Below are 24,415 nucleotides of genomic sequence, written 5' to 3' on the forward strand. Positions count from 1 at the left end.
TTCCCGCCTCCAGGACTGTGAACTCTACTTTCTGTGTATAAGTGACGGCTGTGAGTTATCCTGGACTGTATCTGTATTGTAGTACTGTAAATCTGAATGGGGCAGAACAACAATTTATATCTAATGCTACAATTCACGCTCTACTGTTATAGCTAAAAATGTTAACGTTATTGGGCCCCCACCAGATTTTCCGCCCAAGGGCCCCCACCAACCTTAATCTAGCCCTGGCTACAGGAGTCATCACATGACCCTGTGCTACCATGGCAACCACCGGAAGTGACGTGATCACGTCACATGTTTTCTGATGGCACTTGGTAAGTTATACTTACATCGGCGCGCTGTTAGGCTATGTGCGCACTTTGCATTTTCACCTGCGTTTCCGCAGTGTTTTGAGCAGCAGCGTTTTCATGCCAAAAGGCATGCGTTTTGATTTTCCAGCAAAGTCAATGGAAAAGGGGGATTTCTTGTGCATACTTTGCAGTTCTAAACGCTGCGTTTAATTTGCATAATTTGTGGCAAAAGCCATGCGTTCAAAGAAGCAGCATGTCAATTGTTTTTGCCATTTCTGCTGCGTTTTGCTAACAATGAAGTTAATGAGAAATAGCATAAAGCAACCAACATCAAAATTTCTGCTTTTTACCTGCTTTTTAGCTGCAGAAACACTGCGTTTTGAGCAAATAAAACGCATGCTTTTCTGACATTAAAATAATGGAATAATATGTCCCTTTACACACACACATAGCCCGACAATTAAATGAAAGAAAAATATTAATTTATTGCAATTTTTATGTTAAAATCATTAAAACTACTATAATTATATGAAAAATAAATATATTCTTTATTATTCCCATATTTCTTTTTTTATCTTTTGTTTTCATTTTTTCCAATGTTTTTGACTGTGCAAACTTTATTTAGCAGTGTCTTGATTTTCAAAACGCATCTGTCAAAAAGCAATGGAAAAGCATGTAAAAAGCGGCAAATACGCGGCAAATACGCAGGCGTTTTTACCGATTTTTATTTATTTATTTTTTTTTTTTATGGTCAAAAGCAACTTTGGCAAAATCAATTACTGCCAGAGGATGCATTTAGAACTGCAACTAGGACGACGCAACGTGCTCACATAGCCTAACATCTCACTGTCAGATTTTGACAAATAAATAGAGCTGTGGAAATAGAAGCGCAGATAGGGTATTACCCCAATAATAAGGGGTGAGGGGAGGGGAGTAATACTCACCAGATATAGTTGTGAAAGTCGCAACTCCTTTACTCGCATGAAAAAATATGATCCAGGCTGCAAAGATTTGATGTTTCTTTGATGCTTGTCGGTCCTGAAGAAGGGAGCAGAGCTCCTGAAACGCGTAGACCTATGCCAATAATAAAGACACGTTAATCTGACATTACAAGTGATCTTTTGGCGCGGCATATCACCCCTCTCTATTTTTCTCTGTTGTCAGATTTTGACACTGAGATGTAAGGGGTTAATAGGCACAAGTGGAACGCGATTCCACTCACATCTGGCAGACAAACGTCAGCTGTTGAAATCAGCTGATATGTGCGCGGATCGCCGAGAACTTTCCACTGCAGGGATTAACCTCACACGATCCATGATGTACCCAATACGTCATGTGTCATGAAGAGGTTAAGGACCTTTGATGACTTCAAAGTCATGTGAGATGAGGTAACTAAAGGTCTCTTAATTGCAGGAGTCTAAACTGAACAGGACACAGACACAGGCTGGCATGCAGGACTGGTATTAGGGGAAAAGGAGAGCAAACTGGGCAATTTCACAGGGCCCTTATTCTCCAAGGGCCCCAGTGTTTATATGCCAATTATAGGACTGCTTAAGGAACCTTTTGACATCACGTCATGTGACCAAAGGTCTCCTAATTGCAGGAGTCTAAAGCTGAAGAGCAGATAGGCTTGTCTGTGTGTGTTCACACCATTTTTAACCAGCTTTGCCAAAATGGGCAGAGTTACAGCCGCACACTGAAATGTAAAAGTTTTCAACTACTAAAGAAGATGTAATAAAATTATTGCTTTAGAGAATGTGAACAACTGGCAAACTACCCTGGAAGGAATGGAGACACCTATAGAAGGAGATTTTACACCCTGATTCATCAAAGCAATTATGGCAGAATTCTGGCATAAATCACTTCAAAAGTTCTCAAAAAATGTTGTGCAACACAGAGTTGTGAAAACAATTGTGTGACTTTTGGAGGTTTTACGCCAATTTTAAACAGCTTTACCAAAATGGGCAGAGCTTGGCCAGAAGAAGGGTGTGATGCCGCCGCTTCTCTAATTCATAACAAGCTGCGGTGTTCCCTATGCCAGAAATTTCACTCCAGTCCCTGACGTCAGGTGTTTCCCATCTGTTTTAATCTCTGTTTCCATTCTATTCCTGCCCCTTTCTTTCCTTGGGGGATAACAGAATAGATCTTGTCAGGAAAATAGTAAGGCTCAAGACTCCGGCATCTCCATCTTCAGGGGTAATCCACAGGTTAGGAATAGCTTAGGGTCCCCTAGCGTGAGGGACAGTATAGGAGCCCCCTATCCCTCATTATCCTGCAGTCACATTGTCACAATCAGATTATTTACTGTAGCATATTCCAGAGAACTGTTGCTAGGAATGGGAGATCTGAATTAACAAAGATGTAACTGTTAGGCCATGTGTCCACGGGACAACGAACCTGCGGAATTTGCCGCAGGTATGTCCACAGGTTTGGAATCCGCAGCTGCTCCCCGGAATCTGCAGCTATCCATTGCTGTGGTATTCGAGCATTTTTGTTGCTGTAAACCTGCGGTACAAGTGCGGAAATACCTGCGGAAGTCCCACCCTCTGTCTCCATAGTGGAAAGAAGGGACATCCGCAGATATTTCCGCATGAATAATTGACATGCAGTTACCTGCGGCTGCAGCATATTCCGTAGCCGCACATACCGCAGAATTGATACAGCATAGGATAACATGGGGAGTGTCTGTACTTGCATAAACCTGCAGATTTATCTGGAAAATCCAGATAAATCTGCGGGTTGTCGGCAGCAAATTCCGCGGGTATATTGTCCCGTGGGCCCATAGCCTTAGAAGTCGAAATTGGACAACAGATTCAGAATACAGTTTTTCCTAATTTAATTTCTGATGTTATAGTTTAAAAAAAATAATTGTACTTTCAAGATAATATCATTATAAAATAATAATATTGTGTTTATTTTTAGCAGATGACTGTATTGGGAGTTCAGATGGAAATCTATTATCTTCAGAATTTATAACAGATGATGAAAGTATCACACATGATACATATGAAGAGCATGCTGTTGTCCCAGATATACCTCCAGGCCTTCCTAGGAAATCTCTATCATCTGATCTTTTCAAACAAGTCCAAAATTCCGATTTATCACAGAATTGTAAGCAAAATAAAAGTTACAAAAGGGATGTTGAATGTAAAACGGCTCCTACAAGGGAGAAACCATTTTCATGTTCAAAATGTGGGAAATGTTTTACCAGGAAATCACATCTTAATGGCCATGAAAAAACTCACACAGGGAAAAAGCCATTTTCATGTTCAGAATGTGGGAAATGTTTTATTCGGAAATCACATTTTGTTATGCATCAAAGATCTCACACAGGGGAGAAGCCATTTTCATGTTCAGAGTGTGGGAAATGTTTTCGAAGGAAAGCAAGTCTTGTTGACCATGGGAAACTTCACACAGGGGAGAAGCCGTTTTCATGCTCAGAATGTGCTAAATGTTTTACTAAGAAATCAAGTCTTGTTGACCATGGAAAACTTCACACAGGGGAGAAGCCATTTTCATGTTCAGAATGTGGGAAATGTTATATTCAGAAATCAAATCTTGTTGTACATCAAAGATCCCATACAGGGGAGAAGCCATTTTCATGTTCAGAGTGTGGGAAATGTTTTCGAAGGAAAGCAAGTCTTGTTGACCATGGGAAACTTCACACAGGGGAGAAGCCATTTTCATGTTCAGTGTGTGGGAAATGTTTTATTCAGAAATCAGGTCTTGTTGTGCATCAAAGATCTCACACAGGGGAGAAGCCATTTTCATGTTCAGAATGTGGGAAATGTTTTATTCATGAATCAGACCTTGTTAGACATCAGAAAGGTCACACAGGGGAGAAGTCATTTTCATGTTCAGAATGTGGGAAACGTTTTATTCAGAAATCAGATCTTGTTAGGCATCAAAGATCTCATACAGGGGAGAAGCCGTTTTTATGCCCATAATATGTTAAATGTTTTACTATGACATTAAGTCTTGTTTACCATCAAAAAAAATCACACAAAATAAAACATTTTTATGTTCTGAATGTAGAAAATGTAATTCTCAGAAATCAGATTTTGTTAAACATCTGAAGAAGCCGCACAGGGAAGGAACCTTTTTCGTGTGAATAATTGAAATGTTTAACTGGTAAATCAAGTCTTGCCAACCATCAGAAAACCAACAGAGTGCAGCAGCCATTCTTGCTTTCAGAATTTGCCAAATATTTTTATCATTAATCAGGTCTTGTTGTCAGATGAATCACACGGGAGAAGCCATCATGATGTACCATAATTCAAAGGGTTTTATCCAAAAATCAGCTACAATTGCTCAAGTAAGAATTGGTGAGGGAAAGAACCATTTTCTCTCTTTTTAAATTTATCTTATTTTTTGGACCATAAGAGTCACCTAGGTTTTGAAGGAGGAAAATAGGGAAAATGATTAATTTAAAAAATATGGTACTGTTGGGGGGGGGGAGATCTGCTGCTGACACTGTTACGGGGATTCATTTCTCCAATTCTGTACTAATTTCCCCCATCCTGGGCCCCTTCCAGGTATATGTGTCTCCCATACTCGTATATATGTCTTTCATCCTGGTATACAGTGCTGGCGAAAAGTATTGGCACCCCTGCAATTCTGTCAGATAATACTCAGTTTATTCTTGAAAATGATTGCAATCACAAATTTTTTGGTATTATTATCTTCATTTAATTTATCTTCATTGAAAAAAAACAAAAAAAATTGTCATAAAGCCAAATTGGATATAATTCCACACCAAACATAAAAAGGGGGTGGACAAAAGTAATGGCACTGTTTGAAAAATCATGTGATGCTTCTCTAATTTGTGTAATTAACAGCACCTGTAACTTACCTGTGGCACCTAACAGGTGTTGGCAATAACTAAATCACACTTGCAGCCAGTTGACATGGATTAAAGTTGACTCAACCTCTGTCCTGTGTCCTTGTGTGTACCACATTGAGCATGGAGAAAAGAAAGAAGACCAAAGAACTGTCTGAGGACTTGAGAATCCAAATTGTGAGGAAGCATGAGCAGTCTCAAGGCTACAAGTCCATCTCCAAAGACCTGACAGTTCCTGTGTCTACGGTGCGCAGTGTCATCAAGAAGTTTAAAGCCCATGGCACTGTGGCTAACCCCCCTAGATGTGGAAGGAAAAGAAAAATTGACGAGAGATTTCAACGCAAGATTGTGCGGATGGTGGATAAAGAACCTCGACTAACATCCAAACAAGTTCAAGCTGCCCTGCAGTCCGAGGGTACAACAGTGTCAACCCACACTATCCGTCGGCATCTGAATGAAATGGGACTGTATGGTAGGATACCCAGGAAGACCCCACTTCTTACCCCGAGACATAAAAAAGCCAAGCCAAAACTTACCTGAGAGAGCCTAAAACGTTTTGGAAGAATGTTCTCTGGTCAGATGAGACAAAAGTAGTGCTTTTTGGGAAAAGCCATCAACATAGAGTTTACAGGAAAAAAAAAAGAGGCATTCAAAGGAAAGAACACGGTCCCTACAGTCAAACATGGCGGAGGTTCCCTGATGTTTTGGGGTTGCTTTGCTGCCTCTGGCACTGGACTGCTTGACCGTGTGTATGGCATTATGAAGTCTGAAGACTACCAACAAATTTTGCATCCTAATGTAGGGCCCAGTGTGAGAAAGCTGGGTCTCCCTCAGAGGTCATGGGTCTTCCAGCAGGACAATGACCCAAAACACACTTCAAAAAGCACTAGAAAGTGGTTTGAGAGAAAGCACTGGAGACTACTAAAGTGGCCAGCAATGAGTCCAGACCTGAATCCCATAGAACACCTGTGGAGAGATCTCAAAATGGCAGTTTGGAGAAGGCACCCTTCAAATCTCAGGGACCTGGAGCAGTTTGCCAAAGAAGAATGGTCGAAAATTCCAGCAGAGCATTGTAAGAAACTCATTGATGGTTATCGGAAGCGGTTGTTCGCAGCTTTTTTAGCTAAAGGTTGTGCAACCAAGTATTAGGCTAAGGGTGCCAATACTTTTGTCTGGCCCATTTTTGGAGTTTTGTGTGAAATGATCAATGATTTGATCTTTGTTTCATTCTCTATTGTTTTTTCATTGCAAGCAAAATAAATGAAGATAATACCAAAGAATTTGTGATTGCAATCATTTTCAAGAAGAAACTGAGTATTATCTGACAGAATTGCAGGGGTGCCAATACTTTTGGCCAGCACTGTATATGTTGCCCATCTTTATCCCATCCTGGTATATATGTTGCCCATCCTGGTATATACAGTATGTCCCTTGTCCTAGTATATATGTCGCCATCCTTGTATATATGGCCCTCATCTCGGGCCCATTCTTGTATATATTTCCCCATCACGCTGCACACATAAGAAAATAAATGGTTATACTTACCATCCCTCCGCTCTCCCGGTGCACGGTGTTCTCTTCTGATGCTGGCAAGTGACTTTGGCATGTAAGCGGCGCAGTGCATGACATTACTGCCATGTGCCCCCAGTTACACGCGGACATCAGCTGCCGGAATATTCATTGCTCCCCACAGCCGGGATTTTGCGCTTGGGGAGCAGTGGATATTCATTCTTTAATAGACACACGTGATCGTCCAGCCACAGCAGTAAGCCGGCGGCTGGGTGATCATGTGTACCCAATATTAAAGAGAATGAATATTCACTGCTCCCCACGCTAATAATACCGCCCACCTCCTGGTTAGCGCTGGCTTCATTGCCTAGAGGTGGGCCGGATTATGGCATGGGGAGCAGTGAATATTCATTTTCTTTTTTAGCTGGCACACTGTTAGCCTTTTTGAGAGCCTTTAGGAACATTTTTTGAAAGCTTTTGATACTGGATTATATTTAGATAATTCACTAATCTCAGGTTTCCCACTGCTTTATTTACTAAAAAGCGCAGCCCCAGATTGGAGATAGGAACTCTGAAGTATATCACATTGTATATAATTGCATTTCAAATCTTGTTGATTTGTTAATAAATGCTTGTAAATATATATTCTTCATGCCTGTCTTTCTCTATTGTCTAGATGTGATGATTTTGCCTCAGAACCTCTGGAGTTGAGGCAGAGCTGTAGACATTTCACACAAAAATATTGAGGGGAGAATTGAATCACACTGCAGCCTAGATATGTGGAAGTGGTTAAGACGCTCTGGTCCCAATTCATCAAAGCTTTTATACTAAAAAAAATTGTCACAAAAGCTCTGAAAAGTCTCAAAAATTCAGAAAGTTGTGTCAACATTTGGTGGCTTTTGACATTTTCACTCCAAAATTGTCAGAGCTTGGGTGGGACGGGGGCATGACAGCACATCTACTTTAACCCCTTAACGACCGCAGGCCGTAAAATTACGTCCTTGCGGTCATAATGTTACTGCCCGCGGTCTGCCGGCAGCATCATGCTGCGATCGGCACACATCTCAGCTGATTTTCACAGCTGAGATGTGTGCCTGCTAGGCACGAGCAGAATCGTTATCTGCTCGTGCCGTTTAACCCCTTATATGGCGCTGTCAATATGTGACAGCGCCATTATAAGCGCGATCGCGGTAACCATTTACTTACCGCCCGATACCGGAAGTTACGTGACGCGATCACGTGACTTCCGATAGTTGTCATGGTAGCACAGGGTCCTGTGATGACTCCTGTACTACACCTGACTTGCTTTCACGTTCGCTGTGCCAGCGGCACAGCAAAAGAGAAAGAGAGCGTATCTGCTGTTTACAGCCTTGTAGCTGTGATCAGCAGATACTGCAGAGCGATCGGATTGCTGATCGCAATAGCCCCCTAGGGGGACTAGTAAAATAAAAAAAAAAGTTAAAAAAAAAGTTTTCAAAAATTAAAAAAAAAACAAAAAACCTAAAAGTTCAAATCACCCCCCATTCGCCCCATTGAAAATTAAAGGCTTAAAAAAATAAAAAATATACACACATTTGGTATCGCCGCATTCAGAAACGCCGGATCTATCAAAATATAAAATCAATTAATCTGATCAGTATACAGCGTAGCGGCAAAAAAATTCCAAATGCCAAAACGATGTTTTTTTGTCGCCACTACTTTTGCGCAAAATGCAATAAGAGGCGATCAAAACGTAGCATCTGCGCAAAAATGGTACCGTTAAAAACGTCAGCTCGAGACGCAAAAAATAAGCCGTCATTGAGCCATAGATCCCGAAAAATGAGAACGCTACGGGTCACGGAATATGGCGTAAAACGTGGGCCACTTTTTTCGGACAAACTTCCGATTTTTTTTTTAACCCCTTATATAAAAGTAAACCTATACATGTTTGGTGTCTACGAACTCGCACTGACCTGAGGCATCACACCCACACATCAGTTTTACCATATAGTGAACACAGTGAATAAAATATCTCAAAAACCATAGTGCTATCGCACTTTTTTTGCAATTTTTCTGCATTTGGAATTTTTTTGCCGTTTTCTAGTACACTATATGGTAAAACTGATGATTTAATTTAAAAGTATAGCTCGTTCCGCAAAAAATGAGCCCTCACATGACCATATTGACTGAAAAATAAAAAAGTTACGTCTCAGAAAAAGAATGGCGAAAAAAAAAAACGGAAAGCGAAAAATCGGCCGGTCGTGAAGGGGTTAATTCATGATGAGCTGTGGTGTTCCCTATGCCAGAAATCTCACTCCAATCCCTGATGGAAGTAATATTTTAGCATGACACAAGGAGGCACATTCCACTCATCAAACGCTCCAGTTTCATGGAGAGTCATGCATCACTTCATGAATCAGGCGTCGCCCCCGCATAAACTGGGCTTTTTATGTTATAAAAATGATCTTTTTACAAAGGATAATTATTGTAATAAAAAACTAAAGGATTTTATGTCTGATATCCAAGAGATTTTTTTTTGTGAGACTAACCACAAATAGAGATGAGTGCGCCCGTTGAAGTTCAGGTTCGGCTTTTTCTGTTATTTTAAATAAAGTTCAGTTTGTGAACCAGACTTGTCCTGAACCCCATTTGAAGTCACTGATTGGGCAGTTCGGGTCTCCGCCCGCATGCACCCAACCATTAACAGAGTATTTATTACCGGGGGAGGGAGGATAGTGTTCATTCCTTGCACACAATACATCTTATAACAATGTTTTTACCTCCCCGTGAAAGCCATTCACACACTGCAAGCGGCTCGCACTGGGCCGAACACTGAGTGTACCCGAGCACACCGATGCTAGCTCGAGTGGTTAGGATACATAAAACACTCGAAATCCGAACTCTAACACTGATTTTTTTTATAAAGTCTGTATTTGGTACAAACCTCGAACTTTACTATTTAGGGTCACTCGTCTCTGCCACAAACCTTTATTACAGTTTAGATTATGGGTGTAGAAGAGACCAGAGCTAAAAGGGGCCTATTTCCTAATGAAGAGCAAGTAACATTTATGATACCTATGCTGGGGTTTTGTGAATTCAATGGGATTCAGTCACTAAGTGTTTACCCCTTAATTAAAAATCAGAATAATGTAGAGACAGTGTCACGCTAGGTACCAAAGTACCAAATGAATGGCGAAAGGGAAGGGAAAGCCTGTGCCTAGGGTAAGGGGAGATGAGAGCCCTGACCAAGCCTACCGCTGGGCCCCTGAGTTCCCTCACCATCCTATATAGATTCCATACCTATGCACCGAGCCGGATACCTGACTCTAGGCTGATCTTGAACTGATCCCTAAATAGGGAACGGATGGGATGAGCTCTTCATCAACCTCACTAAGTACTAAAGGACACAAACGGATAACAAACAAGGGGAAAAAATATACAACTTATCTCTAGACGGCTCAGTAAGAAGTTCAGTAAAAAGCAACAAAGATCCTACTGGTGTGTGCAAGCCACCTGCTTGCATCCAGACCTTGTGAAGGAACTGAATATCTCCATCACAAGCCCAGGAAAAATGAGAATATTTTAACCCAAGAGGAAATACAGATGATTAGCAGCTGAAGGGAAGAGGAGCTCCCCTGGGTCCTAAAGTAAAAGGATGAAATCCCAGCAGAGGAGATACCTAGTACACAGAATACTAACAGCTGGAAAAATAGAAAGTCAGGGAACATTTTGCACAGCCAAAGACTGTGACCTTCTATTGCCGGATACCACATCACTGTCCTGTGACACACCTGTGAAAGAGAGGTACTCTGATTCCAATGATGTTTCAGTTTCATTTACTGGGCTGCTTGCTGTAGTGTAGTGTAGTTTTGATAAAATCACTGTATTATCACTAGGGGATTATCACTAGAGAACTAGTAAACCTGCTGCTATGTATCCTCTATCTCCATAAGCTCTGTATAACTCCAACCCTGATTGGCAGCTTTCTATCTATGCTTATTGTATACAGCTGCCAATCAGTGGTGTGGGTGGGGTTATACACAAAGCAGTTTTTCGACAACTGGTAGATTTTAAACAGAGAAAACTGATTTTCAAAACTTCAGCAAGCAGCCAAGTAACTGACACAACGCTGGAATCAGGGTCTCTGCTTATACAGGTCGATTGGACACACATTACAAGTAGCTTTGTTCCTCTTAATCTATAACCCACATCCCAAAGCCATACGCTATTAAATTCTATATACAGTGTGTCCACCAATATCCTGTCCACCGCGATTAACTTGAGAACGGCGGCAGCTATAGGCATAGAAGTGGTGTCTAGGTATAGTAAAGTAGCCATGCACTATGCAATGAAACCACCTATAGCGCCACCTGGTGGAAAACGGGAGTTAGCATTTTTATCTCGAAACGGAACGAGATACAGAAAAAAAGTAAATTACAAAGTTGTAGGGCATCATCAATACGAATCGACACCTTGCATACAGAAATGCTATGATATGAAACCCATGACCCACCCAAAACATTGAATGCTGGTCACGCATATGGCGCTCATTTAAATTTGATGCTCAAAGTGACCACCGTTAGCTGCAATACACATCTGGATTCTGCACAGCATACTGTATCTTGCTGCACGTTGTGCAATATGGTAGGTGACACCTTCGCACAAGCATCTGTGATACGTCGTCATAGGTCCTGCAATGTTGGTGGAGGGGTCGCATACACCTGCTGTTTGATGTGACCTCACAGAAAGAAGTCCAATGGGGTCAGGTCAGGTGAGCGTGGAGGCCACTCCATGCAGCCACCATACCCAATGACTTGTAGGAAGGTCTCCATGAGGTATCGCTTCACGTCCGCAGCCTTGTGAGTTTTACACATTCTAATCATTGCATTTCTGTATGCAAGATGTCGATTTGTATTGAATTGATGATGCCCTACAACTTTGTAATTCACTTTTTTTCCTCTATCTCTTTCTGTTTTCAAGATAAAAATGCTAACTCCGTTGTTTTTCACCAGGTGGCGCTATAGGTGGTTTCATTGCGTAGCGCATGGCTACTTTACAATACCTAGACACCACTTCTATGCCTATAGCTGTGCCGGCGTTCTCAAGTTAATGGCGGTGGACAGGATATGGGTGGACACACTGTATTTAATCTGAAAAGTAGGCAGTGTTTATAAAAATACACAAAAGATATTACAAAGGGGAACAAAATGGAAAATTACTGAACTTAGGTCACAGTAATGGCTTCAGATTTCCGGAGACACAGCAATGTTCCTTTCATTGAATGAAGATCATAATTGGAATTAGTTTTTTATTACCACAAGTTACACAAGTCTAAAGGCCCCGTCACATGCAACGACATATTAACGATATATCGCCGGCATCGATAGCGACGTCGTTGCGTGTGACACCAACGAGCGACCGTTAACGATCAAAAATACTCACCTTATCGTTGATCGTTAACACGTCGTTCATTTCCAAAAAATCGTTGATTGTTGAGGTTGCAGGTTGTTCGTCGTTCCCAAGGCAGCACACATCGCTACGTGTGACACCTCGGGAACGACGAACTACATCTTACCTGTGGCCGCTGGCAATCAGGAAGGAAGGAGGTGGGTGGGATGTTACGGCTCCTCATCTCCGCCCCTCCGCTTCTATTGGGCGGCCGCTTAGTGATGCCGCTGTGACGCCGCACGAACCGCCCCCTTAGAAAGGAGGCGGTTGGCCGGCAACAGCGACGTCGCTAGGCAGGTAAGTCCGTGTAACGGCTCCTAACGATTTTGTGCGCCACGGGCAGCGATTTGCCCGTGACGCACAAATGAAGGGGGCGGGTGCTTTCACCAGCGATATCGCTGCGTGTAAAGCCCCCTTAAGTCTTAGAAAATTATGAGATTCCCAAACTTTTTGATAACTTCACCCCTGGAGGTCCCAGGTGGAAGATATTTCAGTCATCTTTCCTGTCACAATTTTATCTGTACATAGAAAGGAGACATTGCATAGATATTTTCATCTTTCTTGCCGATATCCATTTATCGGGAGCCCAGCAGTCACCCAAAGATGCGGAACAATGCTTTAGCACAAATTTAAAAAATTGACTTTCCTACTGTATCTATTATATCAATGCACTTTATACTTTCTATAAGGGTAAACAAAAGATTTGAATTTCTTTGTTATTTTTCTGTTCATCTGCTGCTCTTATCTCTACCTGTCATAAATCTGTCATTCTCTGCATTCTTATGCATTCAAGCTGAGATTGGCCTCACATCTGCTAGAGGATTCTCTTTAGTTACCTGTTTCCAAAGGAGGGGGTCAGCTTCATAGGGGTGTTGTTGGTCTTTATGAATTTTCTAATTTCTATATGACACACCACTACATATTGATGTTTTTCACAAAATCAAGCTTTTATCCCCTTGAAAGCCAAGGTAATTTTTTTGAATACTTTCCTCTACTTGGTGCTTGAAGAGTTCAATAAAATCAGAAATGTTACACTCCCATCTGCCCAAAATAACCTAAATAAAAAAGAAAAGGTTGGCCTAAAATCATTATGCAATGATTCAGATATAGTAACTCTATCAGCCGACAAGGGGGATGGAAGTAGTCATCCAAAACAGGGATAACTATATAAGGAAGCTCAGAATATTCTCTCCAACCCCATACACTAAGGGATTACAACTATGGGTGCTTTTTGTACATTTAAAACAAAATATGCTCTCCTCATAACAAAAGCTTTTGCGAAAGGAATCTCAAATAGAACCAACCACCAGGCTTTTGCTATATGCAGTAAAGGCAGTGCCATACTGGCACAAGGATGCTGAATCCAAGCATACCTGTTATAGAAACAGGGGTTGCTGAAATATGTAATCAGAGTTGCAGAAATGCACTGCACTTTGATTGAGCTGTGCATTGTGGGTGGGCCTTTGTAGGTCGGGTTCTGCTCTGTTCACCCGCCTCTGTCTGCTTTCCTATGCGGGAGGACCAGGGGAGAAAGGTCAGGACTCAGCTGACTCCGTTTTTCTGCCTCAGTCTGAAATGTACCGTGAGATGTTACAGATGCGGGACCAAATATAACAACTTCTGGTCCATCTTCAGTCAATGAATGTCTTCCTGAACAGCTCCGGCCCTGTCTGAATCCACTTCTCCTCTGGATGCTCCACCATGCTTTGACGGTGATCCCAAGCAATGCCAAGGTTTCATCAACCACTGCACCCTGCACTTTAAGCTGATGGCTCATCAGTTTTTTTCATACCAGTCCAAAGTGGCATTTCTGATGTCGCACCTCGGAGATGCTCTTGCCTGGTCTGTCCCCTGGGGGAAAGAAATGACCCAATTACTGCTGACCTCTTCGAATTTCTGCAGTCCTTCTGGAGAGTTTTTGAGGAACCAGCTCGAGTCATCTTGGCTGCGTCCTTTCTTCTGCACTAGTGTCATGGAGTTCTAACTGATGGTCAGTATGCATCTCAGTTCTGCGCCCTCACTACTCAATTAAGATGGAATGATCAGACACTGGCGGACACGTTTTGGAAAGATTTATCCAAGAGAACCAAGGATGTAGGGGCTGGTCTTGATATACTTGCTACTCTGGATGATCTTATCTCCTTTGCTGTAGACAGGTTGATCAGAAGTTCCGGAAACGTGCCAAGGAAGTCTGCCGTGTGAAGAAACCTATTCTCCTGGCTCCATTCATCCAGAAGCCATTTGCTTCCCAGGTTTCTGTTTCCACTCCTGTTCCTGAGCCTAAAGAAGTAATCGATTTTAAAACATCTGATCTATGATGTGAAAATCTTCAAGTCAAGGTCCTGGGTGGAGGAGCAGAGCACTTTGTCCAACCTGTCGTTTGACGCCGAAACCCTCTTGCCTGGGCTTTGTAGGAGGGATTACCCTCGGCAGAAGCAAGCCTTCTTCCTCTTCCTCGTTTCAGTCCATGTCCGCATTGTTTGGAGAACTTCAGCTCCCTGAGGCCGGTTTCAGACGTTCGTGTTTCAGGTCCGTGTTTCCGTTTTTAACACGGATACCACACGTACCCATGTTATTCTCTGGTGTTACTCACACTGCCGTGTTTTCACATGGACCGGGGGACCCCTTCTGGCCCCACACGCACACACGGAGACATGTCCGTTTTGTCTCCGGCAACACGGGTACCGCATACTGATGTGCTCAGTGTGATATCAGTGTGACATGTACCGGAGAAAACACGAGTCTTTGAGATAAAAAGATGTTCTATATTCACCTGTATCCAGCACGTTTTCTTCGGCTCTGCTGCCTCTCACTTCTGATCGCCGCTCATTATGTTCATTGATTATTCACTGCACTGAGGAGCTGAAAGCCGGAGCTTCGCGGGGATAGCGCTGGGTACAGCATCACCGAGGACAGCATCGTGGGGACAGCGCTGGGCACAGCATCGCTAGTGACAGGTGAGTATTCAGCAAGCAAGCAGTGTGTGTGCAGTGACGTCCAGGAGGTCATCAGAGTTCCCCATGAACTCTGATGAACCCGTGAAGTCACCCTCCTGACACCTGCTGTAGCACGGGTGTCGCGGGGTGTCATCAGGAGCTCATCAGAGTTCATTCGGAAATCCGATGACCTCCTGGACGTCACTGTACATACTGCTTGCTGGATACTCACCTGTCACCGGCGATGCTGTCCCTGGCAATCCTGTACCCAGCGCTGTCCCCGCGATGCTCCGGCTTCCAGCTCCTCAGTGCAGTTAATAATCAATGAATATAATGAGCGGCGGTCAGAAGCGGGAGGCAGCAGAGGCAAAGAAAACAGCACTGGATACTGGCGAACATAGAAAACCTTTTTATTTCAAAAACTCGTGTTTTCTCCGGTACATGTCACATGTATGCAAACACAGATGACACACGCGTGACACACGTATGACCATACCGATGCGTGTGGCTTGTACCTGATTAAACACGGATGTCTGAAACCGGCCTTAGACAGCTCATCTGGACTCCAGTTTCATTGGGAATTTTGTTCAGTGAGCTGTGATTTGACACCTTCTGAAGCCCTTGCTGGTGTCATGTGTGGGTGGAATGCTCCTGTCTAAACCCAGACGCTTCGTTCCTGAGCCTGTAGAATCATGTGTGGGAGATACGCATTCAAAGAAGATCCCCTTTCTTGTGCTTCCAAACTTGGTTTGTCAGTTTTTTCTAAGTCTGCCTTGGCTCCGTGCTCTTGAGTCTTTTCTGGACTGGTAATTTGGTGAGGTGCCCCGCTGGAGTCTGAGAGGAATCGAGACCTGCTTGGTTGGTACATTTCCGTTCCAGTCTTCTATGGTTCCTTTTTTCAAGCCTGTTTGGCTTTCTGCCTGTCTGCCAGCTACCGATGATATCGAGGAGAGAATACTTTCTTCAGGCCTAAGGAAGAGGATGTGTAAGAGGGGGGTACTGTAGTGCCGGCATCCTTGCACTGCTCTCTCTCCCTCTTGTAGGGACACCAACTCACTCACTGCCACAGCCGGCCCGCACCATGCTACCTGGCTTCCCCGTGGTCTTCCACGTGGGTGTCAACTGTGCATGCTGCAAAGCGCCTCCGGGATTGCTCCTAGGGCATGCATGTGCACCGCTGCCCTTCTCTTAAAGGGCCAGCACACCATTTCCTGGAAGTGCTTTTCAGCCTATTGATGAGAGGCATTGGGAAGTTAAGGCACTCTCCTGCAATACTATTGGTTAGTTAGTGGTTTATTCCCTAGCCAACTAGTTGTCAGGTCCCCTTGTCCATTGTCTAGTTCCTAGTTATTACCTTGTTCCTATCTGTCCTGCCTTGTTGGTACCTTGTGCCTGCCCGCACAATTGATTCTCCTTCCTCCTCTTCATTTTCTGAATTCCAAAATTCCCTGAATGACGTATTAGAATGAACATTTTCTCTTTGATAATTGTGTCGCCCTGGGCAAGCCAGGGGACACAGGTCACAACACCACCACACCCCACACTCCAGGTAGGCACATCATGCTAACCTACAAATCCTTGTTGCCTTCCTCCAGGAGTCTGTTGATGCACACCAGGGGGTGGGCCAGGCGGTTGGCTCCGCCCACCGAGGAGCTCACAACTCTGGAGGCAGGAAGTACCAGGCAGTTCTGTCAGGGAGGAGGAAGTGGAAGGAGTGAAGTGAAGCCCAGGCAGGGCAAGTGTGAGGAGCTAAAAGTGAGAGAGTAAACAACAGCTAAGTGAAAGTGAAGGAAGTAAAGTGGAACAAAGGAAAGAAAGCCTGAAGGGTCCAGCTCTGTGTAGGGCCAGAACAGCAAGGTCAGCGACGGCGGTGACTGTCTGGAGGGGGACCGTTTGGAAGTTCCTGGAAGGACCCCGTTGGCTGTGTGCCCGGTGGTCTGGAGCAGTGTTCCGAAGGACAGTCAGCACCAGGGCAGGGGCCTCTCGGACCCCGGCAAGGCTAGGAGTCGCCAAATTTGCCGAATCCGTCAGTGAAGGGGACGTAGATCCCCCAACAACCAAGTCCCGATTGACGGCAACAGCCCAACCATTACAGGGGAGACACCGCCACCGCCAGGGCACCAGTTTCCCCAGGGCCAGCGCCTGCGGGCAAAGTGTAGAGCTCCTCCGGCCCAGATTGCAGTCGGGGAGCGGGTAACCGGAGGGAATCCACCGCTACCATCAGACAACACAGGTGCAAGGAAGAGAGACGTCACCGTCACCTACTGGGAGTGCAGGTGCAGCTGTCTGTGGGACCGTCCTACCAGCCGTTGGTTTACCGTACAAACTGTGTCCGTGTCTCAGGCTGAGTGAGTACCACAGTGCCGCAAGGCACAGCGCTGCCCCCGCGTCCCTGCGCCCACCAGGCCCCGCACCTCCTTCTCCACCACCGGGCCCCGGGATCACCAACCCCTACCCACGGAGGGGCAACACAACACCTGGCTGCTCCGCATCACCATCCCCGGGATCCCCGAATTGAGCAGCGGTGGTGAAATCACCACAACCGTGGGTGGCGTCACGAACTATAACAATTCCCCCACACCCAACCACAACAACCCCCTTTCACTCACGGGCGAGGAGTGTCGCTCGAGAAAACCCCGGGATCCGGCCCACAGCTCGAGCCACCACTGAGCAGCTGCCGGACCCGAGCAGAAGGGGTGAGCGTAGTGTGCCGACACCCTCCTCCCCGCCCGCGACATAATCACTTACATTGATCAGGATTACAGTCTGAAGATTCCAGATCTGTGGATCTTTGCAGCGTCCGTGCAATAGTTATTCTGAGGGATTTTCTATAAGATTTACTTTTGTGAAAGAAGGTGTTTGCCCGACATTGCGCTATGAGCCAAATGTCTATCATGGTGCAGAGAAAGGCGGCAATCGCTCTCCCCCCTAGAAGTGGGACTCCTGGGACAAACAGGGGACACATTTGTGTGGGAAAAATGTGTGATCAGTGTTGGACAGAAATAAAACCCATTTTAGTATAGATTATTACTCATGTTGTGCTCTGATCTGGAAGAACAGGAATTGTGAGCACTTTGGGAATGTCACAGAATGGATTGATAAAGGTATAACTAGATTGTCCCATTATTTAGAGGAATGTGATATGTACATTGTGTAATGTTCAGCAGAGATTTGGGTAACAGAAGAATGACTTTCACTATCTGCAATTATTATTTTACTTGATAAATGATAAAAATAAATGGTATTCACTGATAAAGGGGAGAAGAGATCAATAGAGAATTAATCAATAGATGTAACGGGAAGGGAAATTCAGAGTTGTCACAATTTTATGGATCATTGTTGGATATTTGTCTGACAACATCCACTTGTTACACGCCTGTCCCGTGTCTGGGATCTGCTCCTTCCCCCGCTCTGCTAAACTTTCTTGTGCTCCATGTTGGGCTTTGTAAGTAGCCGGACACGCTCCATGTGCTGAGCTTAACTGGCCTATATAAGGCTACCAAGATACACCCCTGTGTCCTGGTATTAGGACTATTAGTGTGTGCACAGCGACCTGTCTGCAGCCTCCAGAACATCTCCAGACTATCTGTGACCTCCAGCACCTCAGCTACCAATCTGCCTGTGGCTTCCAGTATGTCAGAAAGCCATGGACCCCATAGGGGGGAGGGGCGACATGACCAGAGGGAAGGGAGGGAGTGAGGGGTTAATAAAGTTATAATGAGGGGCATTATGGGAAGGTATGGGGGATTGGTGGAGAAAGGATCCCTGTAGGGGAGGGGGGGGGGGAGTATAAAAGCGATGAGGGAGGGTCTTACCTCCCTTTTTTGGACTCCGGACGGCGTCAGATTCCCGCCCACCCTCCCTTTTTGTGTTTGTGAGTTGTTTAACTATGTTCAAAAAAGAAAAAAAAAAACAAACAAGAAGACAACAAGGAATTATTATAAAAGGGATGTATGTTTTGTCGCAGCAGCGGGGGTAGGTCTGGTCCAGAAGCGGTTGGAAGGGATTTGTAGCTGGACCGAGAGGCACTGTCTTGGTATGGTGTCTCTGGGTTCCGGGAAATTGCAGGCACGGGGTTCTGCAAAGTTTGGGGGGTATTAATCCGTGGGGTGATTAATACCTCATCTCTGGGTCGGAGTGTTGCGGCCAGGGATATTGGTGTAGAAAAGGGTTTCTGGACCGGGCCTACATAGGGTTTCATGTACCGTTTATTATTATGTGTTACCTATTATTCTGTGTTTGGGGTCGCCCGTTGGACGGCGCCCCCTTTGTGGTTAGTATGTTAATAATAGGTAATAAAGGCTGCTGTGGCCAATTTGTTTAACCAAGTCGCATGCAGTCGGTGTATTATTTTTAGGTTAAGTTTTAAGGGGTATAGTAACCATCACGACCGGAAAATCCTTCCTCAGTGGTCATGCACCTGTCTGCAGTCTCCAGAACATCTCCAGACTATCTGTGGCCTCCAGCACCTCAGCTACCAATCTGCCTGTGGCTTCCAGTATGTCTGCACCTGTCTGAGGTCTCCAGGACGTCTGCGGCTTCCAATACTTTAGTTACCTGTCTGCGACTTTCAATACAGTGGAACCTTGGTTAACGAGAACAATCCGTTCTGGGAGTGTGCTTGTTAACCAAGTTACTCGTTCAGCAAAGCAAGATTTCCCATAGGAAATCATTGCAATGCAGACAATTCGTTCCACAACCTGCTAAATGTCGCATTCCACACACACACAAACATACACAAACACGCACAAACATGCACGCACACACACATACTATGCTCACCTTACCTTCCGTTCACTCGCCGGCCTCCTGGAACTTGTAGTTCGCCCGTGTAGGCTGTATATCGGGAAACCATCGCAACCGCCGATGCTTCCGCTCCCAGCGCGCTGACGTCAAAGGCAGGAGCCACTTGCCTCTGATTGGCCGGCGTGCTGCCTTTGAGTAGCGTCTGACAGCGGAAGTTTCTCCCTCGTCGCTACAGGATGTGTATCGGTAACCATCGCAACGAGGGTGGACCTTCCCCTGTTAGACGCTACTCAAAGGCAGCGCGCCGGCCAATCAGAGGCAAGTGGCTCCTGCCTTTGACGTCAGCGCGCTGGGAGCGGAAGCATCGGCGGTCGCGATGGTTACCTTATATACAGCGTACACGGGCGAACTACAAGTTCCAGGAAGCCGACAAGGGAACGGAAGGTAAGGTGAGCATAATATGTGTGTGTGTGCGTGCGTGCGTCTTTGTGTGTGATTGTGTGTGCTTGTAAGGGTTTGTGCGGACTGCAAGAGCGGGTCAGAGCGCGGTGGATGTACGGAACTGGAAGTGTGTGCGGTGAGTATTTTGCTCGTACAGCAAAGCTTTCTCGTAAACCGAGTTACAGATTTACAGAAAGCTTTGCTCGTTTAGCAAAATACTCGCTAACTGGGTTACTCATTAAGCGAGGTTCCACTGTACTTCAGTTAGGCTGGTTTCACACTACGTTTATTTAACATCCGTTCAAAACGTTATTTTAGCGGAAATACGGATCCTGTTTTTACAGCAAAAAACGCATGCAAACGCATCTGTTATTTTGCAGGATCCTGTCACTGGATGTTTAGGGGCGGGCATTGGAGTCATGTGATCGGGAGTGAGGGGAACTAGACTGGGAGCCGGCTTCTGACAGCTGCAGACGCTGGTAACCAAGGTAAACATCGGCCTTGGATACCCGATATTTATCTTGGTTACGAGTGTCTGCAGCTGCTAGGAGCAGGGCTGTCTGCACACGTAACCAACGTAAACATCGGGTAACTAAGATAAGTGGTTACGCGATATTTACCTTGGTTACGAGTGTCCGCAGCTCTCAGGTGGGAGAGAGAGGGAGGGGAGGAAAGGGGAAAGACAGAGATAGAGAGAGAGAGAGAGGGTGAGGGAGGGAGGAGGAGAGAGACAGATCACGCGAGACTGGTTCTGGGCATGCTCAGTACTTTCTGGGCATGCTCAGTACAAAAGCAGGATCCTGTCTATCAGCATGCCAGCGTTCACCTGCGTTTGCGTGCGTTATAGTCAGGATCCAGCAATTTGCAGTATTTGGACGCAGCTCAAAAACGCTACAAGTAGCGTTTTTGAAACATGTTAAAAAACTGCAAGTCGCTGGATCCTCACTATAACGCACGCAAACGCAGGTGAACGCATGTTAACGCGAGTCCATTGCAAATGCATTGAAATGAAAACGCATTTGCACTGGATCCGCTTTTCCGCTAAAAAAACGTTATGGACGGATGTTAAATAAACGTAGTGTGAAACCAGCCTTACTTGTCTGTCTGTGGGTGTCAGTACCTCTGCAGCCTGTCTGTAGTTTTCAGGACTTCTGCTGTATGCCTGCGACATCTTTTGCCTCTACTACATGTACCTCAGCTACCGGTCTGTGGTCTCCAGGATGTGTTCTGTATGCCTGTGGCTTCTGGTACCTCACCTACCTGTCTGTGGTCTCCAGGATGTGTTCTGTATGCTTGTGACTTCTGGTACCTCTGCTACGTGTCTGTTTGCAGCTTCCAGTGCCGCACTTTATGAGCCCTTGACATAAACTTCCCCTCATCCAGCACCATGACACCCAGCACAGCAGAGTCCTGCATACACTGAGGAGTAGTGATGGGTATCTCCTGAACGAGCCGGCTCTAAGAGCTGGCTCTTCATAGTGAATCATATGAGTCGGCTCCTGGCAGGGAGCCAATTGAAAGTTAAACGGCTTTTTGCCAGTTCCGTTCCATAGTGAGTGCCCTCTTGCCCCTCCCCTCCCTCCTGGCAGTAGTCACTCTGATCTTATCCAGGAGACTGAGAATGCTCCTCCTGCTGCCGCACATAGCACTGACTCACAGCCCCGCCCCCCTCCAATCTGTGACAAGCAAGTGTAACGCCCCTGTAAACGGGTCGTTACAGGGTATTAAATGTTACCCCATTTTTCCCGGGCAGGAGGAAGAAGGGTCCCCACAACACACACTAACATCACACTGGCAGGAAGGAGTTAACAGCATTTGCAGCATGAAGTTTGTTCTGAATCCATGACTTATCCTGTCTCCTTAATGAGCAGGTGGCTGGACACAGGCAGGTCCCCATGACAACCAAGGGGAGGGGGGCCTGAAGGAGTGAGTTTAGTGCAGAGCACACAGGTTTTAGGGAGAACGTCAGGGGCTGCAAGGGAGAGCAGACGTCCAGAGAACCGCTCCTGTTGAGGAGATGCCACGAGACCAGGGCTGATAACACCAAGAGGAGGGGAACGGAGCTGAGGACTGGGGTTCCCTGGAGAAAGTTGTACCCGGTGGCGGTTGGTGGTGTCCGCTACCGGAGATGAGAGAGACAGACAGGCGGCGAGTTCCAAGATGCTCTATGCCACGGGGACGGCACTAACGCACCGAAAGGGAGAGACCCCCAGAACACCTCACCGGACACCCCTAACTCCTACCTGCCCGGGACCGACCAAAGGCTACAGGCGGCGAGGACCAGCTCCCGGGTGCGATGTGAAACGGACTTTAAATAAAGAACAACTGGAACCGCACACCGTGACTGCTGTGAGTAATGCCGCCGCCCTGTGCCCCCGGAGTCCCTGAGGACTGTTGCCCTGGGTCTCATTAACCTCTCGGGCTCCCCCGCTCCACCCGTGGGGAGCGATTCCATCCGGCTGCCCGTAACACCTGCCCCGGAGAGAAACCGCGCAGCGGCGGCTTAACACCTGGCCGCAAACCACGGGTGGCGCTGCAAGCATCCCCCGTCCCTGTCCCGTACCGCTTCCTGATGGAGAGCGATGGCAAGCCCCCCCCAGGGACCCCGTTACCCTCCTTCCGTCCCCCTTGTAACACCGGACTGACGGTCGGACTTTACTTTTTATTGAAACCCGCCGGGGGTCACGGAAGCCGGGTTGGGCCACTCACAGCCTGACCCCGAATACCACCGGCCCGGTGACCGTACGAGCCCTGCAAGCCCCGGCGTGGGCGTTTCACAAGCAGCAGTCAGGCACTTTATTAAAGGAACACTGACATCTGGATTTCGCCTGATTCTAGTTATTTACCGCCAGCTTGTAAATCCTCGCTGAGCGAGGGAGAAACAGCGGATGGAAATGTGCGTCCCTTGTTCTCTCCCATTCACTTGAATGGAAGAGAACAAATGATCCAGCGATGCATATGGGCAGGGCAGATAAGGATCTCCTCTGCAAACATCCCATCGCTGGATCGAGCATCACTGGATCGCAGGCTCGGGGGCTGCAGCGACTGTGTAAATGCACCATTAGCTAGTGCAGCTTGGAATGGTTCTGTTGTTTCTGGTGAATAACCTCCCAGCAGCCCCTGTTACATGATAGCAGTGCCAATCTGAGGGACCACCTTCATGCACAGAACTAGTCCTATACAAGGCAGTGCAGCCTCTCACATCACATCCCATTCTGCATACAATTGCCAGTAGTGTTGAGCTAATTGCATTGCACTTGTTTGATTTCTGCACTCTTTTTTATCAAACATTTCTCGTTTTGTGCGGTGCTGGCAATTTCCAACACTTTGTGCGGTCCAATTTGAATCTTTAAATTAAACCGCATTGTGAATATACACGATACTGCGGCTAAAATCGCTAATATTCGCTATTTTAGCGGCCGCATTGTGTTTATTCGCAATGCAGTTCAATACTGACCTGTACAAAAATGGCTCTCGGCACAGGACAACTTCCATGGAAACCCATGTAAACAGTTCCATAGGTTTTTATGGAATACCAGCAGGATTGAAGCAGAATTTTTAAAATAAGTATATGGAGAATATACCTATTTTAAAAAGTTCTCCTCAATTAATGGCACTTGCCCATGTGACCCAACCCCTTTACTGCCATTATATTAGTGATGGCAGAAGACATTGGTCCTTGATGGGACACCAAAAAAACAGTCTTTTCCAAAACAGCTAATGACAGAGGAAATAAACTGAATCCGTCCATCCAGGCTATGGCACTTAGTTTATCCAATGGGCCCTAGAGACACTTTTCGGCTGCCTTCACACTTTGTGGATTTGCAGCGGAGTTTCCAGCAGATCATCAGCGTGGAAATTCCATGGCATTTACAGAAGCCGACAGCGGCAATGGCTTTATCCAAAACACATTCTCACTTCATGGAAAACTTCAGAATGTGACATGAGGTGTGAAATTGGCTTCAGCAGCGTCACTATGTGCAGAATATCCGATATGCCACATTCATTGCAGTCAATGGACGGGGGAATTCCGCAGCAGATTCCTTCTCTAAATCCGCCTGGATGCAGAGGCCACATCTGACGCTGCAGATTTGCTGCAGACTGTTTCCAGCAGACACAGCCCACAGCGAACTCGCCAAGTGTGAATGGGGCTCTACAATGTGGCGCTGAGGATTAGGATCTTGTTGCTATTTTGCATGTTCATTTTGTGTTTGTTAAAGTTTTTA

The 24,415-nt window shown here is 45.7% G+C and overlaps 1 protein-coding gene across 1 annotated transcript in view; it reads left to right on the forward strand.

Annotated features, from left to right (window-relative positions):
• The window catches only part of LOC142258776 (uncharacterized), a 296,846-nt gene that overhangs the window by 255,502 nt on the left and 16,929 nt on the right, over positions 1 to 24,415 (forward strand). Inside the window, 2 exon segments of the mRNA XM_075331375.1 lie at positions 3,502 to 4,102; positions 20,924 to 20,928. Of these exon segments, the coding sequence (XP_075187490.1) occupies positions 3,502 to 4,102; positions 20,924 to 20,928 (606 nt within the window).

Source organism: Anomaloglossus baeobatrachus (genome assembly GCF_048569485.1).
Source record: "Anomaloglossus baeobatrachus isolate aAnoBae1 chromosome 5 unlocalized genomic scaffold, aAnoBae1.hap1 SUPER_5_unloc_10, whole genome shotgun sequence".
In the NCBI taxonomy this organism is placed as follows: Eukaryota; Metazoa; Chordata; class Amphibia; order Anura; family Aromobatidae; genus Anomaloglossus; species Anomaloglossus baeobatrachus.